The 22,929-nt window shown below is 48.1% G+C and overlaps 1 protein-coding gene across 4 annotated transcripts in view; it reads right to left on the bottom strand.

Moving 5' to 3' along the window:
• Positions 1-22,929, bottom strand: part of SLC35D4 (solute carrier family 35 member D4) — a 92,907-nt gene that overhangs the window by 5,351 nt on the left and 64,627 nt on the right. For all 4 annotated transcript variants that reach the window (XM_074987330.1, XM_074987334.1, XM_074987333.1 and 1 more), the window contains one exon: positions 6,129-6,193. In XM_074987330.1, the coding sequence (XP_074843431.1) occupies positions 6,129-6,193 (65 nt within the window). The remainder of the gene's footprint in view (positions 1-6,128; positions 6,194-22,929) is intronic.

Raw genomic sequence — 22,929 nt, 5'->3', positions numbered from 1 at the left:
CTGTAAAGTGGTTTAATGGCCAGCAGAAGTGATCCAGCTATTAAACCAATTTAACTGAGTCTCATTTCAGCGCGGCATGGCAGGGAACTGCCCATGCTGCAGATGGGGAAAGGGAATAGGAGAGCTGGGGGTTGCTGCACAGAGGAGGCAGTGGCCTGGTGAAGTAGCTGTTGGGGCAGCAGTGGTGCTCTTATGAGGTAGGTGGGGGCAGTTTGGGGCTGCAAGGGGTTTCAGCCTGGGGGTGGGAGGGGTGGTTTAAGGCTGAAAGCAGTTTGGGGCTGTAAGAATTTTAAGGCGGCGGGAGGAGAATCAAGATTTATAAAAAAAAAAATTCCCAGGGGAGAATCTCTTCCCCAACCCAGTTTTGAATTGCCTTGAGTCACAAAGTCTTACTGAATTGTCAAACTGGGCCACAGGGTTTAAAAGTTTGGGAACCACTGTTCTAGGTAGATGGCAAATTTCATATTCAGAGACCGTCCACTTTTGGCTATGGAACTAATTAAGAAACAATAAACTGTTAGAGGTATAGGCCTTCTAAAGAGATTTAAAACCCAAGACCCTGTAAATTTTAATCACTATAAATTCATGACAGTTTTCCTCAGGAAACTATTAACTTAAGTTTCTGACCCAAATTTCAGCTCTAATAATTAACATTTTCTGCTTTAATTCCTTCTGAAATTACAACTGGATAATATATTCTTCTGTGTCCTGACATGAAAATCCTATGGAGTTTAACAGTGATTAAACCAAGAGGGTTCCATAGAAAATACACTGAGAAAGAGTACTTTCTGTTTTGTAAGGAGTTTTTAATAGGGGATTTTAATAGAGAATCAGATTTCTTGTATGGATTATCTTAAAAATTCAATACAGATGGTATCATTCTCTACCAAATTCAGGACTTTTCCACAAGGCCCTTTCCTGAGTAACCTGTTGTGTTAACTGTTGTCACGCTCTCTTCCAGAGGTGGCTGCACTTCAGTGGTCAGTAAAAAATGTGTATTCCAAGATAGCTACCATAGCTGTAGCATCCGTAGCTGGATACAGGGCATAGTAAAACAATTGTGGATGGTTTAGCACAAAAGGCATACATGTATAGCCTCTCAGAACAAACCAGCAGTCATGTAGCACTTAAAGACTAACAACATAATTTATTAGGTGATGAACTTTTGTGGGGCAGACCCACTTCTTCAGATGTGGAAAGAAGTTGGTCTGCCCCACTAAGGCTCATCACCTAATAAATTATTTTGTTAGTCTTTAAAGTGCTACATGACTGCTTTTTTGTTTTGTGAAGATACAGACTAACACAACTACCTCTCTGTGTGCATAGCTTCTATTACGATTTCTCTTTGTGTATTTGTGTCTTATCAATCTCTGTCCTTATCCATTTAACATGATCTCATGTACATGTCACTAAGCTTTAAGGACATTAGGTAGTATTCCCGTAAGGGGCTACCTGGGAATATAGTAGCTCACTATACTGAATGTCTTGCATTCATGAATGCCACACACTGCTCCTCCAGTGATTGCCAAAAATCTTAGTTTTGCAATATTAGCACAGACTACCAAAATAGCCATCATGACACTTTCTAACACCACATTAATTGACCTGTTGCTCACTTCCTTCTGCATGTTAAACAAACTGGTGAGGACCACAGGAAGAATCCAACACTGTTTCTAGAGAGATAGTCAGGGTGAGATTATTACAAGACCCTTAACTTTTAATTTTTTTTTGCTGATGTTTAGCATGTTCAAAACTTTTTCCTCAGAACTAATATTACTCCAGGCTTTACACTCTGCAGCTACATTAGTCACAGATCCTTTTGTATGCTGAATTTTATCCATATTTCCCCTTCCTGAGTCATCATAACTCTCTGGTTGAGGTTAAACAAATTTTCCTCTGTAATCATTACCTAACCTGCTGTTTTGTGGATTATCCACAGGAGCTGAGTAGTAAACACAGGTTAGATGTGAAATCTGGTCCTTTGCTTTCGTGAACCAGTGTAATGTAAAATCACCAGGCCACTGAGCTAGCAGAAGCCTTCATTTTAATATCAAAACAGATCACTACTAAGTAATGTAGCTTCAACCCTGATTTACCTTAGATTTAAAATATGGTCAACCCTTTGGATTTTATTAATTAAAAGATGACAGTTAAAAGCAGCACAGTGTCACTGAGAAATTAACACACAAATTGATAGTCAGTGTTAATATCGGACCTACACCAAAATCCCTTTGTAATTTTAACACTTGCTTTGCAGCTGCTGTAATCTAACAGAATTTATTCCAGGAGCAATGCTGAAATCCCTGCTGCTGCTGGCGCACACACAATAATGGAAGACAAAAATAATTTTTAAAAAACCCACCTTTTGACTTCTTAACAATCTAAACATAACTCAGGGTTAGAGACCCAAACAAAGTTCCTTTTTAAAATATCTGAATATTTAAAGTATCTGTTACTTATGTATGGTAAACACAAACTTACACATGTACTACATGATGGGGTCAAATTTAGCTACGACAGATCAGGAAAGGGATCTTGGAGTTATAGTGGATAGTTCTCTGAAGACATCCACGCAGTGTGCAGCGGCAGTTAGTAAGGCAAATAGGATGTTAGGATTTATTAAAAAAGGGATCGATAATAAGACAAAAGATATCATACTTCCCCTATATAAAACTATGGTACGCCCACATCTTGAGTACTGCGTGCAGATGTGGTCTCCTCACCTCAAAAAAGATATATTGGCATTAGAAAAGGTTCAGAAAAGGGCGACTAAGATGATTAGGGGCTTGGAAAGGGTCCCATATGGGGAGAGGCTAGAGAGACTGGGACTTTTCAGTTTGGAAAAGAGGCGATTGAGGGGCGATATGATAGAGGTATATAAAATCATGAATGGTGTGGAGAAAGTGAATATAGAAAAATTATTTATCTTTTCCCATAATACAAGAACTAGGGGACACCAAATGAAATTGATGGGTAGTAGGTTCAAAACTAATAAAAGGAAATTTTTCTTCACACAGCGCACAGTCAACCTGTGGAACTCCTTGCCTGAGGAGGCTGTGAAGGCCAGGACTCTATTAGGGTTTAAAAAAGAGCTTGATAAATTTTTGCAGGTTAGGTCCATAAATGGCTATCAGCCAGGGATAAAGTATGGTGCCCTAGCCTTCATAACAAGGGCAGGAGATGGATGGCAGGAGATAAATCACTTGATCATTGTCTTCTGTTCTCCTTCTCTGGGGCACCTGGCATTGGCCACCGTCGGCAGATGGGATGCTGGGCTCGATGGACCTTTGGTCTGACCCAGTATGGCCATTCTTATGTTCTTATGTTCTTATGTACATATATTGCTTGTATATATCTGTACATAGAGTGTATGGCGTGCATATTGTGCATGTAATTATGTATGCATTTCTACTGTATCTGAACACACATGTGCACACAGATCAGTGTATATTATAGCTGCTGGGGTATGCACATATCCAGTATTTATTTATTTTGGAATGTCCTGCACAGGGTGTGCTGCTGTTTTCTACCTTTGGCAACACTTCAGCAGGATGTACTGAGTTACATGCACATGGCCTCAGAAGTGACCTTCTGCAATGGCAGAAAAATACAAAAGATTTATTTTGGCATTTCTTATGAAAAAAAAAAGTTCAGTTTGAATTCAAAGTCTGCTTTCTGCAACTTGTGTTAGCCTATGAGCTGTAGCTGAAAAAGCAATGTGAGAAATTGTTTGGGGAAAGGAGGTAGAATATGAAATGTCTGCTTTACATAAATGTATTTTATATACACTTCACTGTAGTTTTTCAAGGTCTGTTAACGAAAAGCTTCATAAGCAATGGATGCCTGTCAGTCGAGGAAGTATTTTAATACTTGAACTTCCCATTGTAAGGGGTCACATTTCACGATTATTTTCTGCCTCGGTGTGTTCAGGCATTAATATCTAAAGATAACCAAGAATGCACCAAATACAGGAAGGAAACGAGTGGTTCGTTGACTTGGAAATTCTTTAAAACAATGAGGAAAGTCAAGTACCAGGCAACCTAGACTATTTGAGGAAGGAGGGTTTTGTTTTTTGTTTCTGTTTTGCAGTTGCAATAGACACAATCACAGTTGTATAATACAGACTAAAAGCTTGATCCTTCATTTAATGAAGTCAATCAGAATTTCTCTGCTAACTTCAGTGAAAGTTGGATCAGGTCCCCAAAAATTTCCAGGTAAGATGAGAGTGAATATCTACATAATATAGGCCGTGTCTACACAAGCCCCAAACTTCGAAATGGCCACGCAAATGGCCATTTTGAAGTTTACTAATGAAGCGCTGAAATGCATATTCAGCGCCTCATTAGCATGTGGGCGGCCGCGGCACTTCGAAATTGACGCGCCTCGCCGCCGCATGGCTTGTCCCGATGGGGCTCCTTTTCGAACGGACACCGCCTAATTTGAAGTCCCCTTATTCCCATCTGCTCACAGGAATAAGGGGACTTTGAAGTAGGCAGGGTTCTTTCGAAAAGGAGCCCCATCGGGATGAGCCGCGTCAATTTCGAAGTGCCGCGGCCACCCACGTGCTAATGAGGCGCTGAATATGCATTTCAGCGCTTCATTAGTAAACTTCGAAATGGCCATTTGCGTGGCCATTTCGAAGTCTGGGGCTTGTGTAGATGTAGCCCTAGGCTGGAATTCATTTAAGAGACTAGTCCTGTCTGTGTTACTCACATTGGGCGAGATTTACCCCTTTATGGACAGTCAGCACAAATTATGTGCACCTTAAGTCCCTTGAATTTGCATGCCCATGTTTTACACAGCTTACAAACTCAAATCAGAGTAAAGGTTGAACATCTCTAGTCTGGCACCCTTGGGACCTGACAGATGCTGAAGGAGAGAAGTTGCCACACCCCAGGAGGCCAGTATTGTCTAGCAGCATGATCAACACTTCCACTGCTTACTGAGCTCTTAAAAAACATTTAGGGGTAAATTACAGCTAAATAACAGCACAGAACACTGAGAGCCAGGACTGATGGCTGTGGCTGTAAACAGACTTTATGGGACCATGGGAAACTTGGAAACACCCAAAAGTGAACATCCAGCTAACTAAAATCATGTTGGATCACGGATGATGCTGGACAAGAGAGTGCCAGACGAGAGAGATCCAACCTGTAGTTGTATGCACAGTAGCTTGATTGGCTGCATTAAGGTAGGTAACAAATGCAAATCTGAGGTTTTAAGTGCAGAAGAAACTTGGTCCCACAATTTTGAACCTAACAGCATCACCCCTGATCTCAAATCTTGAAAACAGAATATTGTAATTTCATTCACTCCAAAGCAGAATTTCTGTGGCACCAGACACATTACATGGAAAACAAAGAGCCTAGTCTGAAAGTTTGTAAAAGTGAAGGCACTGGACTTTCAACAGTATCTCAATTTCTTGAGATTCAAGTAGAACCCCTTATGTTATTGTTTATTAATACATTAATAAATTATTTCTGTTGCAGTAGTACTGTGCTAGGCACTGTACAAACACAGACCCAAAAAACCAGCTGTACATATTGGGGCAGGGACTTATTTTCAATGAGAATTTTGATTTGGGTGACTCTAAGTTTGCTCAGAAGATTCTTTATTACAAAACCCCACATGCTGCTTTGGATAGAGGTGTGTATTATTTATTGTTTCATTTCATTCTCTGTATTTGCAGTCCACACCATGTTAGCCACTGTCCATGCAGGAATACGTACGTCATTGGTTATAGTGGTAGAATTACTGAAAAGGGGTTTTTCTGTTCTGTTCCCGGCTTTGTCTCTCACTCAGTATGTGACACAGGATGAATCATTTAAGTGCCCTTTGTTTCACTTTATATAGCTTGTAAAATGTGTATAGTCAACAGTACCTCACAGAGGTGTCATATGGTGTAACATCTGTAATCAGTTTTGACATCCTTGGAAGAAATTCTTTTCTTTTCAGATAGATTATACAGTGCCCATTACCAAGGTGTCTGAAAATCTGGCTCACCCTCTGAACTATGTTTTTGCTACTTCTAGCCTCTTTGAAAGCATTTCTGGGTAAAATAACGAGTCTTGGGTAGAAATTGAATAGGAACTTCAAAATAGCCATATCAATTTCAGAAAATTACTTACCAACAAATTGTTGGTGTATTAACAGTCATGCCAAAGACCAATGGTGATAAACCAGCTGTGGTGACCTGTAAAATTAACAAGAAGAAAGGATTTGCCTGATGTTAGCATTGAAAGTTGCAACATCAATATTGAAATTAACTTTGTACAGGTGTGTTCACATTGAATATAGGGTTCCTCTCAAGGTTGGTAACCCAGCCACAACACAGATGTTCAGTGGGATGAAAAATCTACTCATTAGGAAACTATCACTTCCATCAAACCCCTCCCCACTGATCTATAACACTGGGGTGGACATGCAGGCCCATCTGCTTGCCCTGACCCAGTAGAAGGAAGGGGCAAAAACTGTGAAGATGACCTAGCACTTTGGGAAGTAGGGGCCACATTGCAAGCCAGCAGTAGCAAGAACACCGAGTACAACAGAAACCACTGGGGACCTGTGTGCAGAGCAGACTGCAGAAGCATGGGGAATCGCATGGGGAATGGGATGTGACCGTAGGACATTGCAGCTGGGTTAAGGTCTGCACAGAACTCGTGGAGAAGCAACAGAGACTGCATAAGGAGCCAGGGCTAAGGAGCCCCAAGGAGATACTAACTGATCCTGCCTGGGGGAAATCTGCACTCTTCTATTTGTCCATAGCAGACTGGTGAGGCATGCCAGGCACTGGGCCTGAAGAGTTCTAACTCGCTAGAAGACTGCCACTCCTTAAGCCACAGTGCCTCGGCCAGTATTGCAACCTTCCCGCCAGACCTCGTAAAATACCCTTTCAGTTAGCCACATGTCCGAATCATTATTGGGACGCACCAAGGGCCATTTCTTGCCTCTCATCATCACACCACAGCACTAGCAGCTGTAACAATAACAGCAAGATGGAATAAAGGTGGGCAAGGATTGAGGATGATAGGAGCTATGGCAATGTAAATGAACGTCTAATGCAGTATTGCAAAGGAGAAAAGGTCAGTGCCCTTTTGGGCTGCAACACAGGAGCATCGGAATAGGCCCTCCACAGTGACCAAGTTGCACTCAGGGTACCTCTGTCTAGGAGGACAGAGAAAAGGTGACTTTATGCCATCTTTGCAGTGGCCTGATCTCAGAGATAGCTGAAAACTAGGCCAGATCCAATGTATGGCTCAGCATTCTCCAGGCTTGTCCCTGTCCCCTATGGCCCCAAGGTGTTATTCTGGCAGCCAGGGACATAATGATATTCACATGCAATGACTGGCTCCTCGGCCATGCTCTCTTTTCCCCAGACACCCACAAATGGAGCAGTGTCAAGGCAGCTATGCTGGCCCTCTGCTGTGTGAGGACTCCCCAGCAGAGGGAGAATTCCCCTCCTACGCAGAGACAGGATCCTCATGAAGCCAGTTAAGTTGGTTTTAAAGCTGCTTTGTGTCAATGACAGGACAAAGGAAGGAGAACGTGCCCCAATCTTGCCCACCATGTTATGGAGAAGAATGGGAACGTCAATCCTTGAAATGCGCAATTTCAAGTTGCACTTAACCCGCATTAACACGAGTTAAGCCCAACTCAAAATCTCATCCCCCCACAGCCCTGGTTCAAACCGCCCTTTTCCCCACGTGGCCCTGGTTCAAACCGCCCCCATCCCGCCTGGCCTCAGTTCACACTCACCTCACGTGGCTCCAGCTCACAACCCTCCTCACACCCGGCTCGAACTCCAGCTCACCCTCACTGTGTGGCCCCCAGCTCCGTCTCATTCCCCCGCACAGCCCCAGTTCATCCCCACCTTATATGGCTACGGCTCAACGCCCCCCCCCCTCACAAATGCTGTGCAGCCCCAGCTCACCACCTCTCACACCCCCCTACAGCCCTTACAGCCCTCACACCCCCTACAGCCCTAACCCACCCAGGCTTAACCCTCCTGCCCTTCTCCCATGGCCCCAACCCACTGCCAGGCTTAACCCTCCCCAGCTGCCAACCCCCCTCCCCCCCCGCAACCCCAGGACTTACCTTTCACAAGGAGCTCCAGGCGCTCCTGCTGCTTTCCCAGCTGCAGAACGTGCGTTCCGCCAGGGGAAAAAGCCGCCCCCCCCCCCCAACTTACACAAAATTTGAGTTATGCGAGGGTGGGTGGGAACACAATCCTCACACTCGAGGGACTGCTGTATCTATCCCTGACTCTACAGCCCTACTGCTACCACCGCTGCAATGCTGCATTAAGTTCTGGGCACTTCATGGTGGGACACACCAGAGCTCACAGCCACTGCAGGCCCAAGAGCAAGCAGGCAGGGAGACCAGCTCTGTGCCTGGAAGGGGCAAGGCCTAAGGTCCATTTGAAAAGCTGGGCACTGGGCAACTGGCACCTTCTTCTCTCCTGCCCGTTGGCAGGCCTGGCCAGATCAATAACATAAAATTGGAAGGAGTTCTGCAAAGAGTGACAAATGAGATGAGGGAGAAGGACCTGATTGTCAATGAACGAGTAGGATGAATAATGCTTATGGCAAAGGATGACAAGGTGACAGTCTACAAATGCAAACACTGAGGTGTGAAAGGGATTACTGAGGGCAGTCTAGCAAGGTATGACTGAGCGTAATAGGCTGAAGCAAAATATTTAGACAAATGGTTTCCAGACAGACTTCCTGACCGTATGATTTATTAGCTTGTCTGTCTCGCACGGGAGTGGTAGAAACCCCAGCACCAGGCTCACTGAACATTTGGCAAAGCCCTAACATAAGTGCAATAGGGAGCAAGAGGCCATTTCAGAGCAGTCTCTGCTGCCCAAGAACACTGAGTTACAGCCCATATCAATTACATACGGTCATCATTGCCCTGAAACAGCCCATGCTTAGACCCCTGTATCTATCTAAGCTGTGCCCAGCACAAGACCACGATCAAAAGCAAACATGGCTCACAGCCATCTCTCCATTCCCAGTCCTGTGGCCAAGTTGGGGGGGGGGGGGGCGCTGAACCAAGTCATCACATAATGTCAGCTAGAACAGTTCCATGGGAACCCTCTGCTGGCTGGGAACAGTCAGAGACCAGTGCACTCCAGCCAGGTCCACTTATGCCCCAGCCTTCCCAGGAGTGCCCCTCCCCCTGCAAGGGCTGGGGGGAATGGGAAGGAGAAGAGATAGCTTTATCCTGCCTAAGGATTGCTGCAAACTAGGGGAAACTCCAGGAATTCCCATTTGAGCCACTGGAGTACTAAAGAAGGGACAAAGCCCAGCGCTAGCATCTGACCAAGCATCTGCATCATTGAGACTTTGGATCCACTGCATGGAATTATGTAAACTAATTTGGCCATTGGGATAACTGACAATCTACCCAGCCATCTGTCTTTGGTGTTTCTAAAGCAACCACCACTGTAGCACACCTTAATATGGCTAAAGATGTAAGGCATGAAACTAGGAATAATTAAGGTGCCCCACCATGAGAACACTTCACTACAAACACCTACGTAACAGACAGGTCAAAACTCACTAGTTATCTGCATTAGTCCCTCCTTATATCCGTATGCCAATAAAAACGAAAGGAAAAAAAAGCCAGGGAATGCAGCTATCTATAGCTACACCCCAAGCTCAAAAATGCTGCAGTCTTAGCATCCAAAAGAGATTAGAGGTGGGTGGGACAGTTCACAGCTGAGTCTATGCTTGAGGCTATCTGCAGACACAGCAAGACAGAATGCAATAGCGTGCGTACCATTCACATTTAGAAGGGTCTCTCTTGCAACCAGCAGGGCTAGAAACTTGCTGGGGAAAAAGAAGAAGAATGCCCAGATATTACAGAACCTGAGTATGTCATGCAGAGGTCACATACACTTGGCCTGGTTGCTGTACTTGGATGCTGCCAAATCTAAGAACCAGCACTTAACTAACGGGTTTGATTTTCTTCTTCCATATATTGGTAATTTTATAATCATATGGTATAAGTTTCATGGAATTACTCCTGATTTATTTGAGTGGGAGTGGAAGTGAACACCACTGAGCTTGTATTACATGAATGCTGAGGTACTACACAGACGTATAATGCTCATCACCAAGCATGAAAGTAGAAATCAGCATAGGATTAGATGCTGAATAATTTTAGAACTACTAATCAGTTTTAAATGGTTTGCTGTAAGGAGCTAAAGTGGCTTTTTTTAAAGGGATCCAACATAAGGTTATGCCACATTGTAGAGCTGTGTTTACAGATAAGTTGACAGGAAGCCAAAAAAAGGAAACCCGGTATAAGACTAACAGGGCATCACTGCTCCCACCCACCTCTCTTCTGCCCATGCTACACCCACAGCCTCCCAGAGAACTTCACGCTGGTGCAGTCAGGGACGCTAGTTATATGAGCCGATGGTGCCTAGGCTCCAGGGCTATTCCTGGCCCAGGGCCCTGCTCCAGCAAAGTTCATGGGCAGGTCTTTCCGCCCAGGCAATATAAAATGGTCCGTAACTCCCACTTCCACCAGCAGCACAGCCAAGCTACAGCAACTTCCTGCTCACATGCCCAAGTGGGGAGTGTCTCTGAAACACTGCCTCCAACCCAAGCGCCCCTGCAGCCAAGGGGAGTTCCAGGGATTGTGCCTGCAGGCAACGGCACATAGAGACCCCCCCCGGCCCCCATCTAGGAGCCAATGCCAGTGCCCTAGACAACACCTATCCATCCCCCTACACCTCTTTTCCCCTATACTCCTTCAGAGCCTACACCCTACCCCTGCCACAGCTCAGACTACATCCCAGAACCTGTTCCCAAGGCCCTCCCCTTCCCAGACTCTCACCAAGGACCTTAGGCAAGCAAGGGGAGGAAGTCTGGATGGAACCAGGTGCAGACTTTGGGCACCCCCAAAACTTTTACAAATCTGCCACCCGGGCTATGTCTACACTAGGACACAATGTCGAAGTAGCCTATTTTGAAGTCAGAACTAAGAACTTCAAAATAGGCTACTTTGACGATTATCATCTACACGTCTTCCAGGGCTGGCAACTTCGACGTTCAACATCGAAGTAGCCCCAGGGAACATCGAAAAGAGCCGCCCCAGAAGGAAATGCGGAGCATCCACACACACACACACACACAAGCCCCCTCTTTCGAAATAAGGGGGGCCAGGAAAGCCCATGGACCGGGTCACAGAGCACACTAGCCCTTCTGGGGCAGCTGCAAGCCGCTCCCTTAAAGGGCCCCTCCCAGACACACTTCTCCTGCACCGCACAAGCAGCCCTGCGTTGGTGATACAAGCCTCGCAGACCTCGAGCCCGCAGACATGGACGTCCAGCAGCAGATGGAAGCCCTAGAAGCCGCCTCCCGCAGAGCAGGCGCCCTTCTAGATGCTGCCTGGGCAGCCGCCCAGCAGCTTCTGGAATGGGAGCCCTCCCCAGGAGCACCAGGAGACGTCCCTGACCATTGGGCCCTCCTCACCCTTCCCCGCCGGGTGCCCCACCGACTCTGGAGCTACCCCTCCAGCACCGAGTGGTGGGAGCACCTGGTTATAGGGGAATGGAATGATGAACAGTGGCTGCAGAACTTCTGCATGAACCAGCAGACCTTCATGGAGCTCTGCCAGTGGCTCACCCCCGCACTGAGGCACCATGACACCTGGATGTGGCGCGCCCTCCCCGTCGAGAAGAGGGTCGCAATAGCTCTCTGGAAGCTGGCCACTTCAGACAGCTACCGCTCCATGGGCCAGCAGTTTGGAGTGGGAAAGGCCACAGTCAGGGCTGTCCTCATGGAGGTAAGGAGGCCTGGGGCTGAACCCTCTGCTGGGGAGGGGGGGCCTGGGTGAGTGGGGCCTGGGAAGGGGGCTGAGGAGGGGGCCTAGGGAGGGGGGCCGGGGTGAGGGGTGGGTCACACTCTGCAAACCCTCACAGGCACCCATGTACCCTCCCCACAGGTGGTGTGTGTACTCAATGCCCTACTGCTGAAGAGGGTCATCCGAGTTAGGGACCTGGACGCAGCCGTCAAGGGATTCGCCGCCATGGAATTCCCCAACTGCTTTGGAGCCCTTGATGGGACCCACATCCCCATCTGCACCCCAGACCACAGTGGTGGCCGCTACATCAACAGGAAGGGCTACCACTCTGTGGTCCTGCAGGCCATGGTCGACAGCCGTGGCCGCTTCCAGGACATCTACGTGGGCTGGCCCAGCTCTACCCGTTTTTTCCAGCTCGCCCGCGTTTTGCGGAATTCGGGACTATGCCGCCGACTGCAGGCGGGGACCTACATCCCCCAGAGGGAGAGCCCTCTGGGGGATACCACCACCATACCCCTCTGCCTTGTGGGGGATGCAGCATACCCCCTCCAGCCCTGGCTTATGTGGCCCTATACAGGCCACCTCTCTGATAGCCAGGAGCACTACAACGCCCGACTCAACCATGCCCAACAAGTGGTCAAGCGAGCCTTCAGGCACCTGAAAGACCGGTTGGCATTGCCTCCTGGCACGCCTAGACCTGGGCCTCCCAAACATCCCCCAGGTTGTGGGGGCCTGCTGCACACTCCACGAGCTGGTGGAAAGCAAGGGGGAGGCCTTTGTGCAGGGCTGGGCACAGGAGGCTGCAACAGCCTACCCCCAGCCAGCTGCCACCCCGAGCCGCCAGGCCCACCACGACGGGGTCTGGGTCCGAGAGGCCCTAAGAGAATACTTTGGCCAGGGGGTCCAGTGAGTGACCCCCCCTGGCCATCCCTGCACCCCACCCCAGCACCCACACCTCACCCTCACCAAAAGCACACGGGACACAGGTTTTTGGAAAAATAAACTATCATTATTTTTACAAGAACAAAAATGTTGCTTCTTTTAGGCATATAAATAATATTAGCAAAAATAAAACAGATTCAATGAAAATAATAACTATATACAATTGGGGGACATCTCTAAAAACTATTACGGGGGGTCAACTATAAATAACTATATACAGGGGTGGGGATAACTATGTACAAGGGGCAGATGTGGGCACACCACATCGGCCCATCATTCTGGGGCGAGGGTGGACGGGCGCAAGCCCCGCTGGGTTCGGCTGGCCGGTCCTCCTGTCAGCCGGGGACCCCGGCGAGGCCGGCTCGGGGGCCGGAAGCACGTGGAGGTATGGCCGAGGCGGGTCCTCGGCCCCGGGTGGCTCTTGCTCTGAGGAGCTGGTGGGTGGGGCAGCAGGTGAGACATCAGGCGGGACACCAAGCAGGACAGCAGCAGGCGGGGCGGGCAGCACGGACGATATCGGGGGGAGGAAGATGGGCCACCAGCTCCTCAAACATATTGGCCACCCGGTTGAATGTGGCCATGAATTCCCGCCAGGCCTCCCGGCGCCAGGCGGCCTCCCGCTCCTCAAATTGGAGCCTCCGCTCCATGAGGTCTGCCTGGCGCCGGAAGGCTGCAGCCACCTCCAGGTCATAGGCAGTGGTGGTGCGGCGGTGTCCTCAGTGGGGGTGGGCCCGTACTGGGGCAGGTGGTGACCCCAGGAGGTGGTGCTCCGGTGGTCTGGGAGGGCTGTCGGGGACGACGGATGGTGCAGCTGCAGAAATCGGGGGAAAGGGGGAAGGGAGGCCGTGAGTACCCAGCCTCGAGCCGTGGCCCAACCCCCATCCCCCCAAGGCCTGTGTCCCCCTGCATCCATCCCCCATTCGTGCGTGCAGTGATCCTGTGGGTGGCCCCCTCCAGTGGTCCGCCCCTCTCCCCTCCCACTGGGGGTGGGGCACAGCACTGTCCATGGATGGAGGTGCTGCTGGGCACTGGTGGCTGTGGCACCGTCCCTGTGCTGTGGATTGCCCAGGCCATGTCAGGCTGGGGTGTTGTGGGGATGTGTGGTGCCCCCGCCCCATGCTCAGGGGGTCTGTGCCCTGTGGGGTACACACCTGATGGCGCACTGCCATGCTCCGCAGATCCCCAGGCAGTGGACACCTGGCTGGAGCTGCGGGATGGGATGTCCAGCACCAGCTCCCCCTCCTCACTGGACCACTCGGTGGCTGGGGTGGAGGGTGGGCGGGGTGGGCAGGGCTGGCCTCTGGACCTGACCCTGTCTCCGAGGCCAGCTGGGGCTCGTCAGCCGTGGCGTCAAGGATGGCTGAGGGGGAAGGGATGCCCCGGGGGCCCAGGATAGCCCTGAGCTCCCAGTAATAGGGGCAAGCGCCAGGGGCAGCCCCAGACCAGGGGGTCGAGTCCCGGGCCTGGGCGTAACCCTGCCGCAACTCCTTGACTTTACTGCTGACGTTGTCAGGAGTGTGGGCAGGGTGACCCCGGGCAGCCAGGCCCTCAGCCAGCCGGGCGAACACCTCTGCATTCCGCCGCTTGCTCCCCATGACGTGCAGCACCTCCTGCTCCCCCCAGAGCCCCAGCAGGTCTCGGACTTCAGGGTCAGTCCAGGAGGGGCCCCGCTTCCTACCCTGCCAGCTAGAGGCCTGGGATCCCTGGGATGGCTCGGAGGGGGAGCTCTGGGGGCGCTCAGGTAGCTGGCTGGCCGCCATGATGGTGTCCCTCTGGCTGTGCAGGGACCTCGTGGCAGGGCTGCTGCGCGCACGCTGCCAGCTTCCTGCTACGGGGTTTCCAGGTCCCTGAGGCTTTAAGAGCCACTGAGCGCAGAGATCATAGAGCCCCACAGGGGCTGGACAGGGCATCTCAACCCCTCAGCTGATTGCCGCCATGGAGGACCCCGCTATTTCGAAGTAGTGGGACACGGATCATCTACACACACCCTACTTTGACGTTGAACATCGAAGTAGGGCGCTATTCCCATCTTTTGATGGGAATAGTGATTTCAACATCTCGCCGCTTAACTTCGATTTGAATGTCGAAATAGCACACGGCGCAGTAGACGCGACGCGTGCTATTTCGACGTTGTGCCGGCTACTTTGAAGTAGCCAGCTAGTGTAGACGTAGCCCCAAGGGGGTTTATTTAGAGTATATTTTCTTATGGCCATCTAGCAACAAACAGCTTTAGTATTATGGCCCAAGGGACCGCTCACTCCTGCAACCTGGCTAGGAGTGGGTTTGGGGCCGGGGGAGGTGTGCACATGGAACTCACACTCCCTCTAATTCTCTCATTCCTCCCTTTCCAGCCAGCCTTTACATAGTCCCTGGCTAACAAGGCCAGCAGCTGTTCCCCATTTGCCAATCAGGCCAGGGCTTACTCAACTCCACTGCCCCCTTTCCTGGAAGAGGTAGTAGGTTTGTAGAAATTTTGGTGGTGACTAGAACCTGCACGCTCCCCTCCCCCAAGCCTTTGGGGTGCAGGTTTTGGAACAGAGTTTGGATGATAGGTGGGTTAGGCAGGGCATGTCGGGGAGCAGGCAGTCCGAGGAGTTGGGCTCTGGGAGGCAGCTTGGGTGTGGGAGAATGTTTGAGGTATAGGCTCTAGGACAGCATTTGGATGCTGGGTGCAGGTTGTGGGTCAGGGATTGGGAAGCATCTCTTCTTCTTTATCCCCCTTTCACCCTGTCAAACATCTGTGTCATGCCTGAACTTGTGCAGGACAGCCCAGGCTGCAGGTTCCCCCAAGCAGGATCTGTGCCTTCTCTCCTGGGAGCTGTGCTGTACAGAGCTCCCACTGCCCCTTTTCATCTGCTAAGAGGTTTGGGCTACACCTCTTTCTACTCTATATGCACTCTTGTCTAGGGTTTCCCTGAGGACACTATTTCTCTCCCACTCTGAGGCTTTTCTGTTTCAGGGTCCCCACCACCTTCCTTTGGGGATCTTTCCTTTCTCCTTCTGGGAAGAGGGCCACAGTCTATATCCAACACAAGGGGGCACCTTCACAACCTCAACCTGATTCCATATAACTCTTCTCTGAACTTCCAGGAGCAGCTTGGCCACTGGGCAGTATTTCCTGTCCCCACGGATGTACTCCAGGGTCACCCTTACAATCAGCCCCAGCTGGATGAGCAAGCAGGCTATAGTTGTATCCACCAGGCCTGCTGGGGTTTCCCCCTCAACCTCACTGGGATGGTGGACAGTCTCTGCCCTCTTTCATGCCCGCCAGCCTCCTCTTTTATATCCCATCCACCCACACTGCCAGCAAATGAGCTCACCTGTCCCACTGAGAGCTCCTCAGGATTCCTCCTTCCCGTCTCAGCTTCTTCCCCAACTCTAGGTCTTCAGAGGGTCAGTAAGCTACAAGGGATACCTGCCTCTGCACATTCCTCAGTTAGCTTGACCACTGCCTTGACCATGCTTAGCTGATGTTGCCTGACCCAGATTCTGGTATATTCAAGGCAGCCCTGTAGCACTTTTTCCTAGGACTAGGGTGTCAATTATTTCTCCCACTGTTTGCATGTTGGGCCTCAGCCAACAGGTGGCCAGGTCCATCAGCCTCTGGCCAAATGCCCAAGGCCAGATGGCCCCCAGCCATTTGGCTAACCAGCCTTTTTGCATTATTTCTTCAGCAACAGGCCCACCTAATCTAGGATGACTGCCCTTACTACCTCACAATGCTGCAGCTGTTCATCACTCAATGCTACATAGGCTGCTTGAGCTTTGCCTACCAAGTCGGAAGCCAGCCATAGGACCCAGCTTGTTCTACCTCCTCTAGTACCCATTGCTACCCCCTCTAATGTATCAAGGAATGCATCCAGGTCATTTTCTAGAGACCCAAGCCTGGCAGCTAGCTGTGATGCCCCATCATGAGACTCATTCATGGCTGCTGCATGCTGGCCTGCTCTCTTATGAAGTCCTGTAGGCTCTTTTGCCCGATAAGTTAGCAAGGCCTGTCTCTTAGCCAGGCAGGAGGAAGAAACTGCTAGAAGCCTCTCAGGGCTTTCTGCATCTGTTCCTGCTTCTTTATGAGCTATTGCAGGGTCTCCTCCATCTCCAGGACAGCAACCAAGCCCATTGGCTCTGGCACCCAGACAAGCCCCCACAACCCAGCCACAGACCTCTACATTGGTGCAATCACCCATGCTCTTTATTTACCACATACTTTCCCATCACCTTCTACCAACAAACAGCTTTAATATCACATCCTCAGGAACTGCTAGCTCCTGCAGCTGGCAAAGAAGAGCTCCCATTCCCTCTGATGCTCTGGATCTACCTTTTCCTTCTCTCTGGGTGTTTTCCTGCTAGCCTTTATGTAGCCCTGGCCATACAGGCCAGCAGCTGTTCATCATTTGCCAATCATGCCTGGATTTACTCAGCCAGCTCCAATTCTGGCTTTCTTGATTGGAGCTGGTGTTACAGAGGCCTGGCTCAGATTTTGTTAGCCAGCACCCTGTCACAATGACAGACTCTTTGAGAATGCCCTTCTTACTACACTATCAACCCCAAACCGCTGCACAAACATTACTTACTGTAAGATGTAGCCTTTTAGACAGTTATTGTAGAAAATGTTATGTGTCTTGATGCCAATTGGAATTAGAATGTCTCAGAAAGCAGAACTATTTAAGTGTATGGGGAAAAAAAAAACGAACAACAAACGCATTCTGCACCAGAACTTCCAACTTATCTTTTTTCATTTTTTAAAAAAAGGAAACATTTAAAAATGAAAAACAATTTCCAAGGAAGCCAAGCACATAAGTTACTCAACGTAAAATTGGGAACACATGGCTCTACTCCAGAAGTGCATTTTAATTCTACTAAATGTAAACAGAAAGACAACTATCTATAGTAAACTCTTTCAGACTCAGCATTCTGTCATCTGGAACTCTCAGATAACCAGCATTTTAACCATAAGTAAATTTTAGTTACACTTTCCAAAAGTACAGTATAGGGAAAGTAAATACAAATAAATACAGCAAATACATCATAAGTTTACAGTGTACCATACTACTGTTGTTGGTAAGTAAAGTACTCTGCATAGATTGTTGTTTGTTTCTTAATATCTAATCTTGTTTTTCTTTAGTGTTATGCATTGTTAGGTGTACCTCTCTCTTATCCAGAATATTTGAATATCTGGTAACCTCCTGTCCCTTGGCTGCTGGGCCTGAAAGAGTTTATCTATATATGTTCTATGTGCCCTTGATGTAACTAAAAATGCATCCTAAGTGCAGCAGTTTAGGATAGCTCTCTTCATAATCTCCCTTTCCCTAAAATAATTATGGCTCATCTTTCAATACTTGGGAAAGAAGGAAAGAACAATTTCTAGCTATCAAAGCATTTGTGTCCCCTGATGCCATCACGTGGTTTTATTGGGTCAGGGTCTAGCCATGTCATGTGGTTGGGCAGGGGACAGACCCCTGACTGTGTGGCACCTGTGGAGGTGGGAGGGGGCTGCCCCTGTACAAATGTGAACCACAGAAAAGAAGTTTCTCAGCCTCTCATACAAGCATGACCCCCACAGCCTAGCAGCCACATGGTGTGGTGGGGCAGGGGCTGGCACTAGCACTGAAACAAAAAATCTTGGCCTCTCTTGCTATATCTTGTGCATGGAAGCCCTGTGTGGGGGCTATTTTTTTATGGCTAGATGCAATCACCACACTGTTCATGAAGAAATGAGTTTGAAATTGGCCCAGGTGCCCACTTCAATTTCTCAGGCTTCCTGGTGCCAAATTCAAATTTGCAGGCTTCCTGTTACCTACGGCCTGTACACCTGGAGAGTAGCAAAGATGGAAGTGGCCAGAGTGGACAACCGTGGGGCATTGTGGGACACATATGGGATACCTCTGGAGGCCAATAAAGTTGATTTAAATAAATGCTGTTTCCACGCTAGCATTTATCCAACCTTTTAAATTTGCACTTGATGCTATGCCAACTTGCATGGTCGGTGTAATAGTATCAATCTTAGCGCACCCTAAAATCGACCTAATGGCATTCTCAGTGAAGAAAGTGACATTGTAAAATCAAGCTAACTGCCTTAAAATCGACTTTATCATGTATTATAGACATAGCCTTAGATAGTTAACCAAACATTGACAACCTATCCAAATTCACTTAGCACCTTTTCTTTTAAGATTTATATTTTATTGGCAGGGTTTGCTTCTTATTCTGGAAGAGCACTTGAATTCCAGAGAAATGCTCTACAATTTACTGATTTCACAATTACTCTGTGCATCATAAACTAGTTAAGATATTACTGAATTCTGTCTTTATATTAATTTGTGTTTTAAAATTGCAGTTTTAATACTGTCACTTCTGGGCTAGAACACAGCAGTTGTTTAACAGCACGCAGCAACACGATAACATTAGACAAGAAAGTGAAGAATACCTTTTTTTAACGTAAATTATTTGGAATTTGGGCAGGGCACGTCTTTCTCTCTATATATTTATTTAATGCAGAAAAAACACCTTTATATCTTGAATGGTCAAATATGATTAAGAGCACATTTTCTTCTCATGTGAAAGTTTACAACTGTTTATGTATCTAGCGTAAAACATATACGAGCACATGTAATGTGATCGTAAGTAACTCAATAATCTGCAGGAGCAGATGACTGAAATATTGCAAGTACATCATGACTCATTGTAGTTACTTCCCCAAAAACAAGAGACATTTTGAGATTTTAACAAAAATAATTTTTCTCTTGTAAAACTTGGGAGTTGGTTGAAATTGTGGTAGCTATTTCATTTTGACTGTCAAATATCCATCCCACCCAGCCTTCTCTCTTAGATGTCCTGTAATAATACAGAGAGAACTTAAACAAGAAGCATGCGGTATCTACTATTGACGAAAATGGCCAAAAACCCAAATTTCCTTCTTGCTATGAGTAATGTGATTGGTGGCCCACCCCAGCCAACTTCAGCCTACAAATGCAGAGCAGTTATAGTAGCCAGCTCAATTTCAACTCTGCCTTCATTTGTGTTGTGATTTCTCTGCAATGTGATTTCTCTGCATATGTGAACTAGACAGTGATTTTTTTTCCCCAGCTCAAAGAAGTAAAGAAAGACGCCCTATATATACAAGTTCTACATGAGGTCAGCTTTCTTGCATAAATCTGCTTTCAACTAAAATGCAAAATGAGCATATTCTCTACTAGAAAAGCCTGCTTAGCAGAGGCCTAGCAGTGCTGGAGAACACAAGCAACAGCTGAAGCCTTGTCAAATAAGGATAAGGGAGAGCACTGACCAAGTGGAAATAGTGAATTTCATTAGGCTTAACTAACTTTGTCTTCCACGTGATTATTTTTCCATTCTCAGTGTTGTTGGCACATACACATTAGCTCAAGACATAGATATTCTTGCATTTTGAGACTATGTAAAAAAAAATAACCCAATTCCCAAGGGACAAACGTCATGTTTTAAATACATCACGTTGTCAAAAAACCCTGTGCTTAAAAATTGATGCAATGTTATTTCCCCAGTGCTCAGTGAAGGAGACTATACAAGAAGGTTTTTCCTCCACTGTCACTTCAGCACCACAAAATGTTGTCTTTCCCCCAATTTTTTCCCTTTAACCCCCAGATGCCTCACATTACTGGTGTCTTCTTGGCCAGGTGGGCCCAGGAAGTCAGTCGGGATATCTGATTTGTCCTATGATGATGAGGAGGAGGATTACGTTTATACATAGTGCAATAGGTGTGCATGAAATTACAGCAACAAAAAAGTGGTTTGTTTTACATATGAGAAACGAGGAATTGCTGTAACAAAAGAGACCAATGGTTTGTCTTTTTAAGGACCCTGTCTCAACTACAGGCAGGTCTGCTGACAGGGAAGGGGCAAAGGGGGCTGTTGGTTCAGGGGCCCATGATTCAAAGGGGGCTGGGACTCTGGTTCCTGTGGCAACAGCAGCACCAGGAGCTGAGTCCTTTAAATCACTGCCAGAATGCTGCAGTGCTCTGCATAAATCTTAAGGCTGCCCCCAGAGGAGGGGTTGCTGTGCGGTCTGCTCCAGCAAGTGCTTGAGGCTGGGAGGAGAGAAGGCTGGTCTTCCCCCTCCAGGGGCCCAGCTTTGCTGTCAGCTCCCCAGGTACTCATCAGTGGAAGAGGTTGCTGAAGAATATATAGTCCTCTCATAATGCATGGAGCTGCGTTACAGCTGTATCTTATAGCCTGCAGGAGGGAGGGAGATTTCCCCTGACCCTAATTTGTGTTCACTTTTTGAGCTGAAGCATGTGATTAGCTGCTCCTCGTGCGTTTGTCCCAGAAAGAATGTCATTCAGGGTCTGTTCCTGCATCTATTGAAGTCAGCAAGCGTATTGCCACTAATTTCACTGGAGTAAAATTGGACCTGTAAAACATACAGCCCTCTTTAACCCTAATAAATTGATTGCCTCAATATTGTTCATTTTATGGCCTGAATTTCACAGGTTAATTTCACAGTATATTGCATCAAAGAGCATTGCCTTTCATCTGTTTGAAAATTACTGCCTTTCGGTTTTATGGTGTGACCAGTTCTTCTAATGCTCTGTGGGACTGCAATAAAACACACTTGATCCAAGGCTGAGCCCAACACCAGGTAGCGTGTTTGCATTCTGAGTGGTTCTTCACCTCTGACTCCAGACCTCCTCAAGGTTGCAAACCGGGAAAGGCTCGGCATGGAAGCCTCATCACAAAAAAGGTAAATTCAATTTTCAGAAATGCTGATCCCAAAAGAAGGTGGCCATCCACTCTAACTGTGCATCATCTCTACAGAGGGAGCAAATACCAGCTAAGGGCTGGGTTTTGTCAGTTCAGTTTCAGCATTTACATTTTTGTACACTACCCTGTCACAGGGGGTCTGGCCCTTTAATGGGTATTGCGCTCAGCTCCAGCTCTAGATTATATGTCTCCTCACAGGTGAGAACACTTGGGGGTCCCAGGTCTCCCAGATTTGCCACTTAAGTTGTGCTGAGTATGCTCACATGGACTGAAGCTGACTACCTTCACTCTGTTCCTCTTGCCATTCACCCACTCCCGCCCCTGCCCTGCTATCAGCAAGCACAGGCCTCTCTCTTCATAGGTGATGGGTTTGGATTTGGGAGGGTGATTGGGTCAGGTGACCAGACATCACTTGATTGTAGCTTGTGGTGTGGCTTCCTATAAGAGAGTGAAATCAAGGATGAGAAAATTCTAAGCGGAAGACCTGGAGTGGACCTAGTAAAATGCCTTTGCTGAGACTGAGCCTGTGCTAAAAGTATAAAAGACAGTGAGGAGGGGACTGTTGGGGACAAAGGATCACATTGGGCAGGAAGTTCCCCAAATCAGCCAGAGGTAAAGGCCTGGCTGGAGCTATCTACAGTACATGGTGACCACCAGATAACAAGTGTAGAAAAATTGGGATGTGCTGTGAGCGGATATAGTTGCCTTTATAAAACATAGCGTCTGCCACCGAGACATCTGGTCACCCTACTGCAAGAGGCAGGAGCAAAACTCTTCAGAGTAATTTAGGAGCCTTGCTGGAGCACAAGGGGTTGGTGAGCCTGCAGAACAAGAACTGGGGGATCCTGGGTTTGAGTTAAATTGTTATTTTATGATAAACCAGGCTCTGAACCGAGGGAGGAGTAACCCAATGCCAGTTGTGCTGAGGAGGAGGTGGGGAGGGGGAATGAGACAGCATGAGGGTCTGACCAGGCCAACCCGACCATATAGACGAGCTAGGCAGTTGCCTATACCACCAGGCTTTAAGGGGCACCAAACCCCCAGCCAATGGGAGTGGCAGGGGACAGCCTGCAGGCAAATACTTCCCTATGCTGCCATTTCCCTTGCAGGCAGAGGAGCCGGGGATGGCGGTGGGCAGAGCCTCTTCCTACCCTGCCAGTCAGAGCAGGCCACCCAGTTGCTATAGTGCCGGCTCCCCGCACCACAATACTGCCTGTGAGGGAGTGGGGGGGGAGTCATATTCTGCCTAGGGTATGAAAAACCCTCGCACTGGCCCTGAGTCTGACCTTAGAGGAGACAGGACCTCATTACATGCCTCCAACTTTCCACAAAGGCCAACACCAGGTTCATAAATGAAATGTGCTTTTTCCAGAGTCCTTAATGCTCTGACTTCCCCTAATGGCATTATAAAAAGACTGTGACACTGGCCAAATA

The sequence above is a fragment of the Carettochelys insculpta genome, chromosome 2 (assembly GCF_033958435.1).
Source record: "Carettochelys insculpta isolate YL-2023 chromosome 2, ASM3395843v1, whole genome shotgun sequence".
Taxonomy (NCBI): Eukaryota; Metazoa; Chordata; order Testudines; family Carettochelyidae; genus Carettochelys; species Carettochelys insculpta.
This window is presented reverse-complemented; position numbering and strand designations above follow the sequence as displayed.